This window comes from Trachemys scripta, chromosome 14 (assembly GCF_013100865.1).
Source record: "Trachemys scripta elegans isolate TJP31775 chromosome 14, CAS_Tse_1.0, whole genome shotgun sequence".
NCBI classification, from domain to species: Eukaryota; Metazoa; Chordata; order Testudines; family Emydidae; genus Trachemys; species Trachemys scripta.
The window spans coordinates 18275476-18296904 of record NC_048311.1 but is presented as its reverse complement, the minus strand read 5'-3'; the positions used below and the strand labels follow the sequence as shown (position 1 = coordinate 18296904).

The following is a 21429-nucleotide window of genomic DNA, read 5'->3' as shown; positions in this document are numbered from 1 at the left end:
GAACCACTGCTCTAGTGATCACCCCCATGAAAAAGCCATGGCCTACAGCTGGGAGCATGTTTCTGAATTTCGTACCTTCCTAAAGGTCCTGAGCCTAAGAGAATTGGGGTGGTGGGATGGGGAGATGCAGATGAAGTTTTTCAAACACAGACAAACATTAAAAAATGAGAAATGAATCTTTGGGGCGGATTCCCCTCTCACTTGCAGAAATTTTCCATCTGTGTGCCTCCCTTGACGTCAGTGGAATCACTTCTGATTTACACTGGTGTGAGAGGAGAATCCAGCAGCTAGATGGTAATATTATACCCCATGGTGCCCTCTGGTAAGATGCCCATTTCAGTCTCTCTGGGTCTGTTGAAATCTGTTGCATTCCTTATTAAGCCAATGGGATAGAAACCCCCTTGCTCACCTTTGCAGTTCAGTGACCATGCTCCCCCAGGAACTGCCCCTTCATGCTGGCGAATGCCAAGATGAAACTGACATGCTTCTCCTGGACTCTGAGGAGAGGAGTATGTGCTCCTTCAGCTCTGGCAGGAGAGGATGGGGGCAAAGCCATTTAACAGGTTCAGAGACTTTGCCTGGAAATAAACTCGAAGTCTCCAGCTCATTTTATGTCGGAGATCCAGGCTGAGATTTTCAAAGTCATGCAGGGGATTTGCATGACCAATTCCTATTCATATTTATGGGGACCTGAACATCCAGATTCCTTAGGTGGCTTTAAAAATCTCAGCCTACAACCTAGAAACAATGGGCCAGAGTCTCAGCTGGTGCAAATCAGTGCAGCTCCAGTGATTTTCTTAGAGCTGTGGACACCAGCTGAGGATGTGGCCCCAGCTATTTTCCACCTAAGGCGAATTTGTATCAGACTGCAGGGGGTGACATTCACACTACAAGACCTGTGTCCCTCTTAAGTCCCACTTAAGTTCTAATGGGACTTCAATGAGGCCTAAGCCTCATACTCGCCATTTTTACAGGGGCGAGTTTCACCCAGTCTGACTAACTGGAGTGTATCCTGGAGAGCTCTGTAGGAGCCAGAGCAGGGATGCAGAGACATCACTGCAGCCCCAGGACATCAGGATGGCTCTTTGCCATCATGGCCACTGGATGCATCTAGACCTGGATCCCCCAGCCCTGCCCCTCCCAATCCTCCTCCCAAATGCTCCTGCGTGCTGGGGCAGAGGCGGAGCAATTGTGGGTAGGGGAGGCAGTCTTCCTGTGTGTGGGCTCTCTTCACCCCCTCATGCGCACACCAGTGCTGCTTTAATCAGGACCTCAGCAGCGGGGAGGGAACTGGCTTTATCCATCCCTAAGGGAGAAGCTTCTTGTTGGACTGTGTCCCATCTTGCTGGCATGCAGAGCCCTTTCTCCACCTCCCCTCCTGCACGCCCGCCTGCTGCTGAGAACAGAGGCCAGCAGTAGTGATGAAATTAAATATGATATAGAATATTGGTCTGGCTTGCAGAAGGGACCCCCAGGATCAATTTGATTCTGGCCCTTTCAGTGTGAGGAGCAATAACTTGGAAGCAAAACGTGGGTTAATTTGAAAATAGGTCAATGGGATGTGAAGATAACCTGTGGTAATCTGAATTCTGAGGGCCTCTGGCAAGGGACTGAATCCCTCGGCTGATTAAATTACCTATAAGGGGAAAATAGCAGGACAAGAACCTGCTGTAGATTTATTCTGGAGTATGCACAGCTGTTAGAGGCAGATGTCTAAGAGCAGCTAGAAAGGAACAGCTCTATAGGTGAACATGATTCTTTTAACGGGCTTAATTAAAGGGGAAACAACCTCAGTGTTTGTCTGCATTATCCTTTATTTAATCAACAAAACCAGAGCCGAACTTGGCCGTCACTAATGTGCTAATCTCTGAAGTTGTGGCAATACAAATGTGCATGCCAGAGAAATCATAACCACGTCATCCTCAGAGCTTGGTAGCTGCCAAGGGGGTTTACAAGGAGCTCAATCAAAAGCAGATTCCATCAGGCAATTGTTTATTTCTGAGATTCAGTTTCTTAGAAGTGGTTCTGAATATGGGGATCAACGGGTTTTTTTAAAACCAATCTCTCAGCTAAGCTGTCGGAGAAAAAGGCATTTGTGTTCATCAATTTTATTTGCATAATTTCAAGCGCCGTCAGTAGTACACGGCATGAGGAAAAATTGCGGAGATTTCACTCCAACCATGAGTGAAATTGGGTTTAGCAGAAAATTAGTTGACTTAACTGGCAAATGATGAAAGCTTGAATAGAGAATGTTTAAATAAGGAGGGATTAAAAAAAATAACTTGAAGGTGCAGACTGAAGTTGCCTGATTGGAATGTTAAACTCACTGGTTATAACCTGTTTAGCAAGGATGGAGAGGGTAGAGGGTGGGCAGGGGTGGGTAAAGCACTGGACTGTGATTCAGGAGACCTGTGTCCTATTGCTGGCTCTGTCATTAGCCTTCTGGGTGATCTTGGGTCAGTCATTTTCTCTCTCTGTGCCTCAGTTTTCCCCTCTGTAAAACAGGGATAATGTTACTGGCCTTCTTTGTAAAACCCTTTGGGATCTACTCATGAAAAATGCAAAGTCAGAGAGAGGGATTATTTATTATTATATACACCGTGCCCTGTTTTAGAGTCAGCACTACAGGCTCTTTAATGCACATGGATCAATGTGCTAACTAGCAAAGCCCAGAGGGAGAGTACTGGTAATGGTCTATTACAGACTGCCGAGCAAACTGGAAAATGGGATGTTACTCCTTAGGCACCTGTCTGTAGTGTGTGTGTGTGTGTGTGTGTGTGTGTGTGTGTGTGTGTGTGGAGGGGTTTATTAAATTACAGATGATAATTTCCTAACACAAAAGGTATTGCACCCAACACAGGATAACAGTGTTTGGGATCTCATGGTGATGGATAAAGATGAATTAATCACTGGACTGGAAGTTGGTGGTTGCCTAGGGACCAGTGATCATGAGCTTCACCTGCTGATGTTAATTTTTAATAAATCTTGGAATACCAAGTAAATTCCATAAGAGTGCTAGCGGGCTGCCAATATTCAAAAGGAGCAAGTGGTATGACCTGAGTAACTATAGGCCAGTTAGTCTGTCATCAATCCCAGGCACGCTAATGGAAAAACGGATACAGGATTCAATTAAGAAAGGAAAGGAATATAATTAATGCAAGTAATCATAGTTTTATAGAAAACAGGTCTTGTCAAACCTTTTGTTCTTTGATGAGAGTACAAACTGATGCGATTACAAGTTTGGATGGTACAGGTAAATGCATAGACTTTTATATACTTTAATATTACATTCTTACACTTTTATAAGGGTTTGATTTAGCACTGCACAACATTCTGATTAGAAAATTAGCACTATACAGTATCAATAAAGCACCCATTAAATAGACTAAGAACCGGCCAACGGATGAACCTCAAAAGGTAGCCATCATCACTGGGGAATCATCATCAAAGGGGCGTGTCTCTAGTGGGGTTCCGGGGGGGCCCAACCCTATTCAACAGTTTCACCAGTCGGCTAGAAGTAAATGTAAAATTAGTGCTCAGAAAACTTGTGGATAAACACACACATTGGCAGTGTTAAATAATGATGAGGTGTGGGAAGTCATCCAGAGCAAGCTGCAGCACTTAGTAAGCTGGGCCCATTCAAACAAAATGTGTTTTAATACAGCCAAAAGCATGTTTATACATTTAGGAATAAGAAATGCCGGCCATGCCTACAGACTGGGGGATTGTAGCCTGGAAAGCAGTGACTGGCAGGATTTAGGAATCACAGTGGAGAAGTAACTCATCCTGAGCTCCCAGTGTGATGCTGGTGCCAAAAGGGTGAAGGTGATTCTCGGATATAATGAGCAGGAGCACAGAGGTTAGTTTACCTGTGTGTATGGCATTGGTGAGACCAACACTGGAATATTGTGCCCAGTAGTGGGGGTTGAAAAATTGGAGAGGGTGCAGAAAAGAGCCACAAAACCGATCAAGGGCTGGAGGGAACACCATACAGTGAGAGACTTAAGAATCTCAATCTGTTTAGCTTATCAGAAAGAAGTCTGAGAGGCCGTTTAATTACAGTGTGTAAGTACCTTCATGGGAAGAAAATCCTGGGTATTAGAGGGCTCTTTAATCTAGCAGAGAAAGGCAGAATGACGGAGGCTGAAGCCAAACAAATTCAGGTTAGAAATAAGGAAACCAATGTTTACCAAGGAGGGTGATTTAACCATTGGAATAAATGACCAAGTGATGTTCAGATCAAGACTGGAAGAGACGCTTTAGCCAAACACAAATTATGCTTTAGTCCAAGCCAAGTTATTGGGCTCAATACAGGGGTACCTGGGTGGAATTTAATGTCCTGAGAAATACAGGAGGTGAGACGAGATGATCTAATGGTCCCTTCTGGCTTTAAAGTCCATGGATTTATGAACTGAGATATCTCCTCAAGTTTGGGGATATCCACTCCCGTGAGAGACAAATGGGCACAGCCATCTAATAAAAAGCTTTTAGCTTAAGCAGAATCACTGCCTTTAGCTCTATTAAAGTCAGTGGAGTTCGCTGATTTGCGCTAGCTGAGGATCTGGCCCACTGTGTGTCATGCAAAGACACATGCTTACTGAGGGGGCAGCTAATGCTTCAGCAGGGTTTGGAGCCATGGTGCCTGGACATCATCTTGAGGACCGTGTTTAAGAACAGAGCCTTGTGCAGAGGATGTCGTACTTGTCAAGCAGTCGTGGAGGCTAGTTAGTGCCTGATCTTCCTTCACCCCATCTCGCATGTATTGTGATGAGAGCTTCATTGTGGTGTCATGTCCAACAGGAAATCAGCTGCACTGAAGAAAATGTCCCACCTTTTTACCCGATCGGCGTGCTTAAAAATTCACTCCAGAGCAGAGGGCCGCTCTGAGGGCTAGAGCCAGGCAGTTATTTTTAGATGAACAGTTAATTCGCCAAAAATCCAGTTTTTTGGGGGGCACCAAAACAATTCATGAGCTCGGGCTGAATTTGGCAGATAGTTTCAGCTGCACTCACCCCCGCTTCCCCCAAAACCAACAGTTCGCAAATGTCGAAACAGCATGTGGAGAAACGTCGAAATGATCCATTTCAAATGGATGGAAGTGGCATTTTGAATGTCCATTCTAAATGTTTTGTTCTACCCAAACAAAGTCTTTGGGGCGGGGGCTTCTTTTCCCCAACAAAAAAAAAGAACTAATTCAGTTTCAGTTAGAAACTAAATGATGGCTGGGTTTTGGGAGGGGGAGGAAGGGGTTGGGGTTTGCATTTTGGGTGAAGGGGTTGATTTTTTTGATCAACTCTGAGGACCAAACAGCAGTTAAATCCCACTAAAGCCCTGGAAACCAGGCTAGATGATCTAATCGTCTCTTCTGGTCTTAAAGAGCTATGAATATATTTCGAGGACTTAAGTGGCGCATAGCTTTTGTCTTGGCTCTCTGCACAAGGGTGCGTTTCACCATGGAAGAGAGAAAAGGGCCTGATTCTGCCTTCACACACACCAGTGTCAATCAGAAATATCTCCACCAAGCCCCCAAAGAGGAAGGTGCTGCCTTTTAGAAGAACAACGACTGGACAACATGACAGCTAAAAATTGGTATAGAGCTAGAGTTGTAACCCTTACCCATGTGGGGGACAATGTGGTGACTTCAGTGCGACAGCATCTGCCAGGATGTGCTCACCCCTGTGACTAAGTGTAGCACAATATGCCCCATAATGTGTATTTTTCTTTTCAAGTATTGATTTAGAAATGTGAATCTTTCTTTGTTAGCAGAGAGCTGCATGATTTTGTGTTATTTACACTTAATTATCAATTGCGGTTTATGTAATCCTCAGTGGATTCAGCTCCCGTATATTGTAGGTCATGGAGCTGTCTGTTGAAGCAAGTACTGAATTATAGCCGCAATTCTGGAAACAGGGAGATTAAATGTTATCTTGCTGCTCTTTGATACCGATAACCTTTATGTCTTTCCCCCATGATAGCACTGATTATTTCCATTTGTCACAGTCCAATCGTTTTTTTAATGTATAATAATAGAGATGTAGAGAAGTTGCAATCTAATAATTCTTTGCACTTATATAGCAGTAATGCTCATTCTAATAATCAGACTTAGCATTTACTGTGCTTTTCATCTGAGGATCTCAAAGCAGTTTACAAAGAAGGGTAAGTGTCACTGTCCCAATTTTACCACTCTCTGGCTCACTAGGTCCTTGTAGAGCGTCCATCACAGGAGGGTCTGAACACCTCCCAAAGGTTTATGGATTTTTTTCTTCCACCCACCTTCTTTAAAGGGAATGATTATTGTCCCTATCTGAGAGATGGGAAATTGAGACTGAGTGAGGTGAAGTTAATAACATGTCACACAGATTCCAGCTCCCCTCACTCACAGTGCAGTGTCCTAGAAGGGATATATTTTCACCCTCCTGATTTCTGTGTACATCTGAATGTCTGCTCCGTTGGTCTGTGCCTTTTGCACCAGTGCAGTGGGAGTGTGAAACACCCGTAATTGGAATGGTAATGGTTGTCCCCCTCTTGGGATTGGTATAAATGACTGTGCAGTGCGCAGGACAATGGAGAATCTGCTCCTGTGTCTTTAACGGAGACACTAATACAAACAATAGGACTAGAGAAGCAATTATTTCCCCAAATCTGTGGCTGTGCATCCAAATTAAACTTCAAATTGTCTGCAGATCTGGATTTCTTCCTTTAAATTCAGCTCAGCTCTAGAGAACACTTTTCATCCAAGGATCTCAAAGAACTTTACGGACTTTAATTACTCCTCACCACACCCTTCAGAGCTATAGTTCATATTATACCCTTTTTAAGTTAGGGCTAATGGAGACACAAGAGGTTAAAAGACTGAAGAAGCTAGTGACAGAGCTGAGAATGGAACCCAGGAGTCCTAACTTTCAGTCTCCTGTGGTAGGGCCAGATTGTGCTACTCTGGTGTTAAACAGTGTTTTATTCCATGAGTAGGTCCCTTATCTTCAGTGGGATGTTGGCTGGGGTAAGGTTCTAGTATTGCAGTGGAAGGAAGGGCCCCATTGTACCAGGCACATGAGAGAGAGTCCGTGCAGCAAATTGCATACAGTTTAAATAGGCAAGACAGAGAGAGGTGAAGTGACTTGCCCCAAATCATCCATCAGGTCAGTGGCAGAGCTAAGATTAGAATCCAGGTCTCTTAAGCCCTAGACCAGGGGGCTAGCCTCTGAACAACATAAGTGAGAGCAGTCTCTTAACCAGCGGACAATGCCTCCTCTTCAGTGTTATCGGAATGTAACTAATCTGAACAACCATTTAAGTTCCCATCACACAGGTTAGATAAGTGGAGAGATCTCGTGTGCACACATATCTGAAACATCTGACATCCCTTATAGATTAGCCCCAAGCTTTTCATTTATCTTAGTGCCTTTGAATGGCGTGTCAGGATTTTGGGGTTGGCTCTCCCTCACCAGTTTAATTTTGAGCCTATGGACTGTGATGCTAGATTGGCAGGTATGTACCGGAGGGTCGGGAAAGCTCTTGCAGGCCAATATAATGCTCCAAATTTGGTGTCTGAGCCTCTCCTTCTTGCTTTATTTATGTATCTTTTTGGGATGGCTCTCAGAGACGAGAGTCTTTCTATTCCTGTCATCTCCCCGATCAGCCACTTAGTGGAAAATTGCCCATAGAAGTGAACCTAAATTACAAGTGATAAAACTAGAGCCTGTTCTATCCGCAGATGACCCTTTCTGTTCTACACCGAGCTAACACTTATATTCTTTGTGACAAGAGCAATGAAGCCGTTGCAAGCATTTATGTGCAGCTAAGTCACCTTAAATTGAAAATCCTTGTTTTTGCTGGCTTTGGAGTGGTCCTTCATTAATTCATTCTACGCTTCAGGTCTACACTTAAAAGTTAGCTTGACATAGTTGTGGTGCTCAGGGGTGAAAAAGTCATACCCACGAACAGAATAACCTAACCTCTGGTGTAGACGTGGCTAGGTCAATGGAAGAATGTTTCCATTGACCCAGATACCACCATTCGGAGAGGTGGATTACCTATAGCAATCGAAAAACCCCTTCCTTTGCTATAGGAAGCGTTTACACTATGGCACTACACTAGCCTGGATATGGTAGACATGGCCTAAGCATTGCTCAGTGAGAGCCAGTGCTCCAGGATGATACCAGACCAACTTGCCTTTTAGATTGGTTTATAGAAGCAAGCCAGATCATGTTTGGGATTCTTGCACCAAGGATCCTTCTCCCTACAGGGGCCAGGCACAAACCCTGGGGTAGCAGAGGCACCAGTGCCTCCAGCATACAAGCCATACAAAAGAAGAGGAGAGGAGGGAGAAGAGATGGCCTATAGTCCAGCCTCCCTCCATGTTGGCCTACAAAGATCACCCTCCTATGGCTGTTAATAAGAAAACTGGTCAGAAAATGTTTGTCATGAGTTCTCCATCAGAATATGCTGTTTTGACAAAACTGAATATTTTTCAAAATTCATTATTGATTTAGATTAAATTTTGTTTAGAAAAAAATGTGGGTTTTTTGTTTTGTTTTGTTTTGTTTTGTTTTAAGTGAAGTGTCCTGATTTCACATTTTTGGAACAAAAAGTTTTCAGTTTTCAATTTGAAATGACTTTTCCTTTCAAAATTGATGTTATTCTGTAGTTTTTAAAAATTAGAAAATTAAAAAGATACAAAATTTAAACAAAATGTTTTGATTGACCCAAAACAAACCAAAAAAAAATGGGAATTTCATTTCCAGAAAAGATTCCAAATTTTGGCTTTTTGTCCCAATTTGGGATGAATTTTTCATTCCCCTCTCCCCCAAAATCTCTAAATTTTTCACCAGATGGGCCAGCTCTAGTTACTGAATGACAGGGTGACATTGCACCAGCATAAGGCTCTCCTTCTTAAGCCCCCAAACTAGAGTTAAAGTGGGACTGAAGTTGGGCATAGGCCTCTGGACAGAGGGCAGTTTCACCCCCTGTGATGATTTCAGTAACACAGATCAGACTTCTCTTTGCTTCCTCTTTCCCTGCCCCAGGAATGAGATTTGTAGGATGTATAAGCAGGCAGTAACTTATTCCCCCACCCGCACCCCCAATGCTTACCAGACTCCCTGCCCTGCTTCTCTGGACACGTGCAGCTGATGCCTCCCTGAAACAGTGTCATTGTCGCACAGTAAATGCAAATCCCAGGCTTCCGCTTACCAGAGGACACCCTAAGAGTCAGCTCTGCCCATGCAACGAGTTGGGGAGATGGACTAGTAGGAATCATGGGGGGGAGGCCATGCGGGGCCCCAGTGACAACATGTGATTAAAGCAGAGTTCAAGACATCCAGAAAGGAGCCAGTTGATGGCACTTTTAAATCGCATGGCAGGGAAATGGGGCTATGGCAGGTGAAAGGGCTTATATTGTATGGCTGATCAATCCTTCTCTTCAGTAATTTAGGGGTGCCTCCGGGACGTGGCAATTGTCCCTTGACTGTCCCTTTGCCCTTTGACCTCATTTATACTGATTACCATGGCCTCCAGCAAATGAAGCAACACATGGGGCTCTCCTTTAAGAAATACAGGTAAGAAAAAAATCACTCTCTTCCTCTCTGCTTCTACTTTTAAATAGCAAATGACGCTAGCGCTAATGAAAACGAGGGGCAAATAGTTCTGCCTAGAGGGAGGCATGTTGTGGCCTGGGATTTTGCAAATTTCATCACACAGCTTTGCCAATGCACCTCACCCTGCACTGCTCCAGCCCTCCCCCTCCTGTGCTGCTCCAGTCCAGTCCAACTCTGCCTGTGCACCTCAGTCCTGATTTGCAGCACCCCGTGCTATTCCAGTCCTAAACTCTTCCGGTCCTTCAACCTAATGAGGCTTTTTTGTGCCTAAATTGGTGGTAGTTTTACACAGGGTGTAGACACAGACTCGGAAGAGACACCTTTTAAGATAAATCTGACCCCATCCAGGATTTGAACCCAAATTCCCAGAGGGGAAATGTTTGCAGCACTGAGCAATTGTCTCTCTCTCTCTCTCTTTGCTCTGTCTTTTCTTTATCATGGCAAGACCTGCTGAAACTCCCCTGACCTTGCAGCCTTTCCCTTCCCCTATCAACGAGCCCCCCATAAATCTCCAGCACATAAGGAGGAGGAATTCAGCCTTTTGTTTCCAGCCTTGTTTATGTGCATGACAGCTGGTAAATTGCCCAGAGACCTTCCCAGCGGCTGTCAGAACATGCCCGGGAAGGAGGGAGCACAACCTCACCTGCCACTGTCTTGAGATCAGAACTCATTCTAAGGCTCTCCAAACACCCTTGGGGAGAAGTATGTGTGTAACTAGTATGTTTGCACGCTGTAGATGGGATCTGCCACCATCATAACAGGACAGAGAGATCTCTTTGTATTTGCAAGAAAGACAACCTCCTCCTCCCCCCCACAGCCCATTTCCTCCCTTCCTCTTTACCATTGAGAGAGACAAATGTCACCATCCCCGTGGTACATCAGCAGCCTGCAAAGTATGTGATTTAATTTAGCACTGATAGTTCTGCTATTTATTACATTTTCGCCCATCCCTTCCACTACCCTACACAATTTTATTAGAGGGGAAGATGACAGGCGGTGTTATTGTTTTTATTACAAATGCATTTGCTTTGTGCGTGCCACTTGCTTTTTCTCCTCTCTCTTTCCACGTTCTCTTTTCTTCCTCCCTCTTGCCATGGTAATGCCTACCTCCGCATTCCTGGGATATTTGGAAAAGCATTAAAATGTCTCCTGGAGATAGATAATGCTTTCCCAAATGTTGAGTGGGTGTAAAGCCTGCGCAACAGGGAGCAGTGAATCTCTTCCTTTCCAGAGGTGACACTTAGGATACTTTTTCCCCCTTTATGCTGAATATTCGACTAGTGCTTTGCTTCCAGTTTCCCCTTTTGATCTAAGGCTGATGCCCAATGCCAGTTCTCTGTTGGCCTAATGGTAACGTTATGCATTACTAATGGCAAGACCTGGGTTTGAATCCCAGATTTGCTGAGATAAAGGAACTGCCAAGCCAGAACAGACTGACCATCCATCTAATCTGTCATCCTTTTCAGACAACAGCTAATGCCAGAGGTTCCTAAGCATGTTGTGTTTAGAGCAATAGTTACTGAGTTAAAAGAACAGGAGTACTTGTGGCACCTTAGAGACTAACAAATTTATTACTGAGTTATACACTTAGGAAATACAATAGCGGACCAGACCCATAGTCATCTAGTCTGGTATCGTCTCTGACAGTGGCCAACACCAGATACTGCAGGAGGTGTAAAACCCTCTGGATAGACAGTTATTCAATACCATCCCTATGGTGACATTTCTTCCTGCCTCAGGCTATTAATGGTTAGTTTATGTCCTGAAGCACGTTTCTACCCATTATAATTTTTGTCCCAAGTGCAAATATTCTTATTATTCATAAAAATACTGAATCTTCTTTAAAAATGCTCTTTGCCACATTACTATCTGGTGGCAATGAGTTCCACAGGCTATCTCTGGAGTAAATTGGAAGAACAAACAGCTGCTTTAGTGAAGAAGCCTAATCCAGCTCCTTGAGTCAGAGGGATAATGCCCATTTGTTGTTTTTCATAGCACTCTGTCCACATAGCAATATACTCAGACAACAAAGGCACTCATTCAAGATGGAAACATTACATCATCAGGCCAAATTCTCATTGGCCTATCACTGATCCTGCCATCCAGATACTTCCAAGTAGCCACTGGCTACTGTGACTGCCCACGACTGCCCAAAACGTGACTGAGCAGTAGAGAGAATAAGCTGCATGCTCTGAAGGGGTGCAGTTCCAGGGGTGCTTCTGCTGCCTGCCAGGTGAGGTGCAATGCCTCCTGGTGCTTGCACTGAGACAGTGCAGGTCAGCCCTGTCCCTAGCTCAGGGGTATTGCTAAACGCCACAACAGAGCGTAGGGGAGTATTGCCAATCAAAGTCTATTGGCAGAAGTGTATGGGACCAGGACTGGAGGAGCAGAGGTTGCTGATCATCATTGGCCTGTATTGGTGAAGCTGCTTAGGCAAAACTTATTCAGTGCCCATCTGCATCACACCCAGCTGTAGCCATTGTAATTAATCCACTGGCACTTGCACTAACAGTCCCTAAATCTGTCTCAGCTGTCAGCATTGGCGGCATTGTCGTCTTTTCCCAGGCCTCCAGCTTTTAGGTGGTAAGGCAGTACACTTCACCAAAGCCTTTGGCCCTTGATATTCAAACACACAGCACTGGCTTGGCCTCTCTATTGTCCCATGGGACATGCATTTGAGCACATAATGCTACTTGCTGCACGGATGCTCAAACCAGTAATTGGGCACTGATGTGAGGGACTGTCCCTGCACAGGCTGGATTCTAGGACTCTCAGATCTCTCTCAAAGCAGTCATTCCACTCAATGAGCATCTGCTCAAGCCCTCAGCAGCACTAACAGCCTCTCCTTGGCCTGCTGATGCTAGAGGGCGAACCTGTAGCTTGTGGCTTGATGCTCTTTGTTTGCAGACTGAGAGCAGAATATAACCATTGCCCTTTGCTCTCTTGCCTGGGCAGGTGTCGCGTTCGGGTCATTGATACCTTTGGGACAGAGCCAGCCTACAACCTTGAGGAGTATGCCACTCTGCATGGCTACCGGACAAACTGGGGGTACTGGAACCTGAATCCCAAGCAGTTCATGACTATGTTTCGTAAGTGATCCCTTGTTTGGTCATTGTTTCTAATGGGGTTTTATTTGTTTTGTATTTGCAGATTGGGTGAGAGAGCTGAGCAAATAACTGATCTGGTGGTTCAGAGGTCAAACTGGAAAAAAATGTGCTTAGTTTCCAATCGAAGCTGATTGTTTTTCACCAAAATGAAAAACAAATTAAAAAATGTGTGCCGGACGAATTAAATACTTTGAATTTCAATTCCAAACATTTTAAAAAAGAAACATTTTGACATTTTCAAAATTTTTTGTTTTCAGGGTTTTTTTGGACCAAAGTATTTGACAACTTCAACCCGGATTTGCATAAAGCTCCGGTGCTGCCAAAAATGTATTTTTTGGCAAATTTACTATTTGCCAATTTTTTTATTTTTTGCCTGGCTCTATTTCTGGATCACTAGATTATCATTGCAGGCCAAGGCCAATGCACAAAAAGCACAAATAGGTTCTCGGATGTATCTGAATTACACTGCCAGTCCACCGCCCATGTCACCGCTGTCCCCGCCCCCTCCCAAAGCAACCGCAGTGGAAGGAAGACAGAGTTTGATTTGCTCAGAGCCCACAAACTCAGGTTCACTCTTGTTCCCTCTATCCGTTGCCACAAGCTGCAGGCTCACATGTGTCCAGTTCGCTTGAAAAGAGTGCATTTTCACACCCAGTTGGCACCGACGAAGGGATGGGCCTTCCATTTCCATTTGTAAGCAGCTTCTCATGAGCAGTCCTGGGTCTGCATCTCAGTCCCCTGGCCTATGGCTTCCCTCTACCCCCTCTGCCAGCAGCGGCTGGGAAATGTTGTGCAAGCAGGGGAGGTGAGCATCTCACATGGCCCACTCGTGTGCCCTCTGGCCAGCTGAGCTGTGCATTGACAAGATCTCAAGGGAGTCCCATCTAGTCCTTCTCATCTAGAGCTATGGAGGCGGCAATATCAAGTGCCCTTGAGGCTGGTAAGGTTAAAGTAAGGGGAGATGTTTGAGAGACCTCTGAGCCTTACGAGAGATATACAGGACTCCTAACGTGGGATGTAGCCAGAAAATAACACCCCTTCCCACTCTACCAAGCCTGGGACACAAAAGAGATACTAGGCTTATTACCATGTTGCACCACAGCCCAAAGCTGTTTTCCAAAGCATGCTGGGTGGGATGCATGCTGCTTCCATCTGACCCTAACCTTGACAATGTGCTCCAAGGAAACTCCTGCTTAATGGGCTCTGTTACTTTAATGAGCTTTAATACTTTACTGTCCCACTCCCACTGTTTTGCTAATTATGTTCTCAATCTGCCCCAGCAATTCCCCTCCTCCCGTAGGTTTTTTGGGAGTGAAGGACTTTGCTCGGCCATGGCCATTTTTCAGTCCCGGGGATTCTGCAGGGAGCTGTCTGAGCAAACCAATCATCCATCCTGCAGCAGCGGGGGGATTTTATGGCTAGAAAACAAAAGCCAGGGGAGAGAATGCTGGGAAGAAGGAATTTGCTATTATGGCAAACAGAGCAGCAGGCTGAGGGAGCTGCTGTACCTGGGCCATGTTTGGGTGACCCAGGCTAACGTGAAAGGGGAGTTGGATCAGCCCAGCGGCAGGGACATGGACTTCTTTCTCTGCCCAATAATTAGTACCTAGCTCTTATCCAGTGCTTTTCATCTGTAGATCTTAAAGCGGTTTACAAAGGAGGGCAGTAGCATTATCCCCCATTTAATAGATGGGGAAACTGAGGCACAAGAAAGGACTTGCCCAAGGTTACCCAGCAGCAGAACTGGGATTAGAACCAACATCTCCTGAATTCCAGTCTAGGGCTCAGTCCCCTAGGCTGCACACCTAGAGGCTGCCATTGAGATCCGGGACCTGATGTGCTAGGCACTATACACACACTTACCCCGAAGGCCTCACACTTTAATAGACAAAGGGAGGATTATTATCCCCATTTTACAGAGGGGGAACTGAGGCACAGAGAGATGAAGCAACTCACCCCAGGAACCAGCTGCAGAGCCAGGACTGGAACCCAAATCTCTAGAGCCCTAGGCTAGTGCTTTAACCACAAGAACATCCTGCCCTCAGGCTGGGTGGGCTTCATGCCTCGTTCTCAAAGGGAGGTGCAAACAGGCCCCACGCCCGTCCCCATACTGAGCCCACCGTGCCGGCAAGCCCATCATACCACAGGTGGGATTTACCAGCATTATGCCAGGAGAAGGGAAGATTTGAAATCAGCTGCCCAATTGTGCCCCTTGCATGCAGGAGAGAGCAGCCTTGATCCGAGTAGGGGAAGAGAGTGAAAAAAAGCCTGTGGAGATAAGGAGCAAAGAGAGAGTTGGGTGGGGAGATGAAACGCAAGGGGTATTTTTTTCAAATACGGAATTTATTTTCAGAGGGAGAGTCGCCACTCTGGAGAAGGCTAGGCAGGATTTTAGAGAAAGGGCTGGGGCTGGGGCTTCAGATTTATCCAATAATCTGCCAAGTGGAAAGGAGCCTTACTTGTCGGCAGTAAACCTGGTGACCGATCACACGCTTTGTGACTCAAATATTTTTTCCCCCTGGCTGGATATAATCTATTTGGCAGCCTAAAACGCAACTTATATTTTAAAGAGACCTGCAGGCAGTTCACAGCTCATATATTTTAATAGCTCCTGTTTGCTTTTTTCCCTCTTTCTTCTTTTTTTTAATGCAAGGAAACTTTCAGAGTCTCTTTCCTTGACTCAAAATGCCTCAGTGCCACGGAATAATCCAAGCCTCATGGCCTGCACCTTCGACTGGTTCCAAACACCTCCACTCTTCCTTGCACTAATTAGCCCTACCCCACATTCCCCTGCGAAGCACATCTGAAGGCAGCTCCTCCACCCACATCTCCACACCCAGTCTCTCTGCAGAGAGGGAAGCACTGAGGGCTAAGCGCACAGTTAAGGTGCTCAGCAGGGATTGGGACGCAGACAGACGGTTACCAGATAGGACGGTGGAGGAGGCAAAGGGGAATCCTAGATCCCGCCTAGGATTTACCTGTGACCGTCACAGAGAAACAGGGTGAATTTCAGCCCAGTGATTCCCGGTGCCTCCATGACACCAGGGCTCAGCTCAATAGTTAAACTCCCAGCTACGTGGAATAGGGCCTGGAAATGTTTTCATCTCATCGGTGGACTCTGGTAACTGTTTCATTCTTCAGTATAAATGACCTCAATGGGGAAAGGCTGCATGTTGCTGAGGCTTTGGGAGGACAGATAGTGGCCTCTGGAAGACTCCCCTCAGTGCGCTAGCAAGAGCCAAACCTGTGTTTCTTTTCCCCTTGGTTTCTGTAGCTCACACTCCCGACAACTCCTTCATGGGCTTTGTGTCCGAGGAGCTCAACGAGACCGAGCGGCAGTTCATTAAGTCCAACAAAGCAAGCAACATGGCAGTGGTGTATGGGAAGGAAGCCAGCATCTGGAAGGTGGGTGCCTGCAGCGACACGGTCAGTCCACAGTAACAAACAAATAGCCACAAATAGCCAAAGTTTTGCCATTGGCTTCAAAGGGACCACAATCTGGGCTAATGTGCATAGACTCCTAGAAATCAGTGCTTAGAAAAGACCTAATTGGCCATTTAATTCATCCCTCCCACTGGCCCATGTAGGATTATTCCCTTGATTATATCCCCTAGTGACTTGTCCAGTCCACTTTCAAGAGTCCCAGCAATGGGGCTTCCACCACTTCCCTTGGGAGAGCAACCTATTGTCTGAAACTTCCTATGTGGGCAGTTTATCCCCTGGCCACCTGCACTGCAGGGTTTCTTGCACCTTTTTTTGAGACAGCTGGCACTGGCCCCTGTCAGCGGCAGGATACTGGCCTAGATGGACCCATTGGTATGATCCAGTGAGTGAGCCAAATTGAAACAGAATGGGTATCCCAGGCATCTTATGAAGTGGCTCAGCTTCCAACCATGGGACCATAAGGTCTGGACACTCACTATTTAGGAGCTGAACTGACACCATCTAGCGGTGGTATATCTTTCTTGTTAGCATTTGTATTTTAATCACATGCAGAGGTCCCAAGCAGGACACAGTGCACAGAGTCAGAGCCAGTCCCTGCCCCAAAGAGCTTACAATCTAAATGGATAAGGAAGATGGAGGAGAAAAGAGAGAGGGGAAGTTACTTGTGCAAGGTCACGTAGCAGGTCGGGCTCAGGCAGGAATAGAATTCAGGTTTCCTAAGTACTAGTCCAGGGCACTAGCCACCGAACCACACTGCCTCTCGTCATCAGCTGGCAGCAACTTTTAGTCACCACAGACATGGGTCAGATATGAGCCTGTAGGTGCAAAACTCTTTTCCACTACTCCGTCCCTGAGCCAGACAACTGACTTCCTGTTCCAACACCCCTTCATCGCTAGGGAGACGAATAGCACCGCTGTAACCCCGCTCAGCAGGCACACCCTCTCAAAAGAAAACAGCCCTACCGTCTCTTGTGTAGCCAGCAGTGGTGTTGGTTATTGGGGGTGGCCCGAGCTCCACACTCTTTTATCTGGAGCATGCTCAATGCTTTTGCTTCCATTACCCATAAGCAGGAGCTAATTGTCACCCTCTCTTGATTTTTTTCTTCCATGCACCTCCCTGGGATGTTCCAGTTGCAGGTATTGTATTACTCTAATCTATTCCTTTATTTAATGGTGCATTTCAGACTAAATATAAATTATCAATAGAAAATGTATATCTGCAATTGAGCTCGCATTGTCTGTAGGTTAAACCTGCACTGCTACCAGTGGGTGTTTATAGTCTGATACGGTGCTGGGTTCTCTTCTTCCCCATGCCCACCCTTTCTATTACCAGCGCCACTGAATCTGTCCTCGCAGCCTGTTCTGGATGCTGCAGTCTGCGTTCCACAGAGCAGCATATCTCTGCAACAAACCTTCCTTTCAAAACACACAATTGCAGCGCAGGTATATAAATCCCTGCAACAATTACATGTGTTGAGAAGTTACCCAGCACATGCTTTCTGTCTCGCCGCCCAATCTTGCAGTAAGGAGACCTTTGGCTGATGGCTAGGCTTCCCCACCCCCCGTAAATGACAGCTCTTTGACTTAATCTTTTTTTGGCACAGAAATATTCGTGGCTACTAACACCCTCCCTCACAGTGAGTGATTCCAACACTCGCCTCGTTCTGTGGGCCACATTGATTTCTCATGGTCTCACTCCTCTTTGCTTCTTACGGATTTTTAAATAAATGTTATTAAAAACTCTTTCACTGTCGGGAACCAGCGGCAGTAAAAGGTCCATGGAATAGCACCCTGTCAATTTGCTTCCCAGGAGAAAGGGGCCTGGATCCAAACTCTGGATTCCAGAACCCCCAGTCTGTGAGGTGGATCAGGACCAGTTGCTTGGTCCACCACCCCTAGTTACCAGTCAGGATTGGGCAACTGTGATATCTCGTGGTAGAAATACCTGCCTCCTGATTCTTCACAGTCCTGCATCTTGAGTAGTTCCTCACACCAGTGCAAAATGGGTGTAAAGGACTCCTGTTGTGGTTTGGTTAGCTTTTACACCCACCACTCTAAGTGACAACCTATTGTGTGCCTGTGTGGTGAGTTTAAGTCAATGGGCCTGATTCTCATTTACACTAAATTAGCAAGTACTCAGGTAACCCAGTGGGTATGTGTGACAAGCCCCCCTCTGTGCTGATCGACAGAAGCTAGGAGTTGTTACAAGCTGCTAACTCTGGAGCTTTAGCAGCAGTCCCAGAGGCTCCCGGTTCAATTCCCAGTGTGTTGGCCAAGATGATGGCTGCCTGTCACACTCAGCAGCTTGGGTAAGGGCTGTACAATCTAGCACTGGGTAGGTAGGGTACAGTCCGTGTGGTCCAAGGAGCTGGAGATGGGTGGGACTCAGGAGACCTGGATTTGATATTAAACATTCTGTGTGACATTGGACAAGCCAGACCCCCTTTCTGTGCCTCATTCCCCCATCTATAACACGAGACTAATGATGCCCTGCCTTGTAAAGTGCCCCTGAGGTCTAGAGTTGAACAATGCAATATAAACGCAAAGTATTACTCTTGAGTTGTAGCCTTTCAAGCCTGGGAGGGAGGGGGAGTAGCGGCGTGCGAATCAGCTGTTTCGCGCGCTGCGGCCGCTTGGGATCTCCTCCTCCCTCCCAGGTTTGAGAGCCTGGGAGGGAGGGCGAGTAGCGGTGCGCGAGCGGCAGCAGCAGCAGCGGAGGTGAGCTAGGGCGGCCGGGGCACATTTTTAGGGGCGGCATTCTGGCACCGGCCATGCCGCCCCAAGCACCAGCTTGTTTTGTGGTGCCTAGAGCCGGCCCTGCAGACAAGCCAAGTACTGATAAGCCCAGGATCAAATACAATCTCTCAAACAGAATCTTTTTGAAGTTCAGAAACATTTGATTAACTTCCCACCCTTCCTCACTGTTGTTCCTCTGAACTTCTAGCTTCCATCAAGCACCAGGAGCAGAAGCACTAATAAGGAAGAAAGCCCATATACATCCGATTTCCAGCTCGGTTTTGTCAGCCAAAGCAGTTCAGATCATTTGGATTAAGCTGCAGATAAGCATCTGCATGCTTATTTCATCCAAACCTGAACTCAACATTTTGAGACCCAGGGCAAGTCTACACTGGCGCAGCTGCGCTGATGCAGTTGCGCTGCTGTAGAACGTCTGCTGAAGACACTGTGTGCCGCCGGGAGAGCGCTCTCCTGTCGGCACGATTACTCCACCTCCGCGAGAGGCGGAAGCTATGTTGGCAGGAGAGCGTCTCCCACCAACCTAGCACCAGTGTAGGCAGCACTTGGGTCGCTGTAACTTGCATCACTCGGGGGGGGGGGTCTTTTTCACACCCCTGAGCGAGGTAAGTTAGATCGACGTAAGTGGTAGTGTAGACCTGCCCTCCGCCACCACTAGATTTCAATGTGAAAATTGGTTTTCTCAGATGCCTCTGATTCCCAGATTCTGGAATAACCCCACTCCCCATGTGTCATTGTTTTTAAACTCTGCTCTGACATTTAATGTAAAAGTGCACAGGAGAGGGGCTGTACAATGTAGTAAATCTCAAGGGGTATTTTGTAGAAGCTTTAAAACATACACTAAGAGATTTTTTAATAACCAAAACTCTTCAGAAGACTCTTGTGCTAGCCAGACATGGAGTGTGCTCTCTCCTGTCAAGTAGGACCAAATCCTGTTTACTTTAGTCATAGGAGTATTGCAAACAGTGAGACCACTAGTGGCCCCAGTTCAGCAGTCCCTCCCTTCTCAACAAAGCACTTACACTCATGTCTAATGCTAAGAACATGCTCAAGTGCTTTGCTGAATAGCGAGGGGCTTACGTACATGCTTGAATGCTTTGCTGAAGTGGGCTCACGTAAGGCAAGCAGGAATTGGCTCATAGTTGCTAAGTACTGGCTGTCCCTGGATTCTCCAGGGCATCCTGGCTTCCGTCTGTTCAACTATAAGCTCTGTGGGGCAGGGATGGCTGTTGGGCTAGATCCTCAGCTGGTGTCAATGTGCATCTGGCCCATTATTTTATGTATTATAGAGAGCCGAGTGCATTGTTGGTGCTCAGTAAACAATAACGCAATACTGCATGGAAGAGGCTTTCTGGTGCAGTGGTATAGTGCATTAGTCCTTTACGTCAGGCCATGTGCATTCCGGTTCTGATTAGGTCCAGACAAGTTTGATGATCTCAGCAGAGCCCCTTGCATGATTAGCACTCTGCTCCTAGAGATCTCCGCCAGGACAGCGTGGGGTGTTAGAGTCCAGGAACTGTTGGAGGGAGAACATGACCAACAGCTGCCTATACTACAGCTGGCTTTTGCGAATGCTATCAGACTCTCCCTTTCATGAACACTACAGCTACTAATCCTTAGATAACTTTTACCCCCCTTTTACAGATGGGGAAACTGAGTCACCCTGAGAGGTCACCAGAGCTGGGCTTAGAAACTTGCTCTTCATTCAGTCAGCTGTCAGCTGAATTGTGCTGTCCCGTTTGGCTGCATACAAAAAGACAGTGTCCTTTATAAAACGTAGCACTCACACATACAGCTCCTTCCTGGTTAGGCTTCTGTTGTTTATCACACCTCAGCCCCAGCTATTCCGATGTTGGTAAATACGCCTTTTTGTGTTGCTCATTGTTCACATTGCAAGGCATGAGGATTCTAAATACCTGACGTTCAATTGATCTGTGCCTGGTGAGAATGATAAACTTGCCAGCAGAGAGCAGGCAGCGTATTGAGCTGGGCCTGCTGTTTAGCCCTTACAGCATGGGAAGTGTTCTGCAATGGGTGGCTAGAGAGACAACGCTTTCCCATCTGTCTGCAACACTGAGACCTGCTCCCTAGGAGAGAGGCAGAAGTTCATAGAATGCGGAGGGTTCCCTTTGGGCCTCACTGGCTTACCTGGGGAATAACATGCCCTGACTTCATATCAGAGACTTTTGCCTCAGTAGAGCTTTGGAATTGGAACTAAAGGACAATGGCTGCTGAGCTGCATGTATCCTTCATGCCACACACAGGGCTAGTGGGGCCAGAACAGAGGATGAAGAATGGGGGAATCTACTGAGAATGAAAGATGGGGGAAGTATCTAGGATGTAGAGTTGGAGAGAAGAAGTCCATAGCCAGAGAGAGAGAGAGACGCACAGAGAAAGGGAAGCTGCCTCAGGGACCAGTAGGGACAGAAGGAGGAGAGACTAAATCCCACACATCCTCTGTCCTTCCCTGAAATACCAGAGCATCGGAGCTTTGGAGGGGAGGCAGCTGTCAGCTCTCAGACAGGGAG

At 46.4% G+C, this 21429-nt stretch overlaps 1 protein-coding gene across 2 annotated transcripts in view; it reads left to right on the top strand.

The window, feature by feature from the left end:
• MGAT5B (alpha-1,6-mannosylglycoprotein 6-beta-N-acetylglucosaminyltransferase B) overlaps window positions 1–21429 on the top strand; it is a 172827-nt gene that overhangs the window by 113774 nt on the left and 37624 nt on the right. The window contains exons 9-12 of one of the 2 annotated variants that reach the window (XM_034790489.1): window positions 9426–9557; window positions 12552–12685; window positions 15978–16108; window positions 17279–17284. In XM_034790489.1, the coding sequence (XP_034646380.1) occupies window positions 9426–9557; window positions 12552–12685; window positions 15978–16108; window positions 17279–17284 (403 nt within the window). The remainder of the gene's footprint in view (window positions 1–9425; window positions 9558–12551; window positions 12686–15977; window positions 16109–17278; window positions 17285–21429) is intronic. The other variant, XM_034790490.1, reaches the window with a different exon arrangement.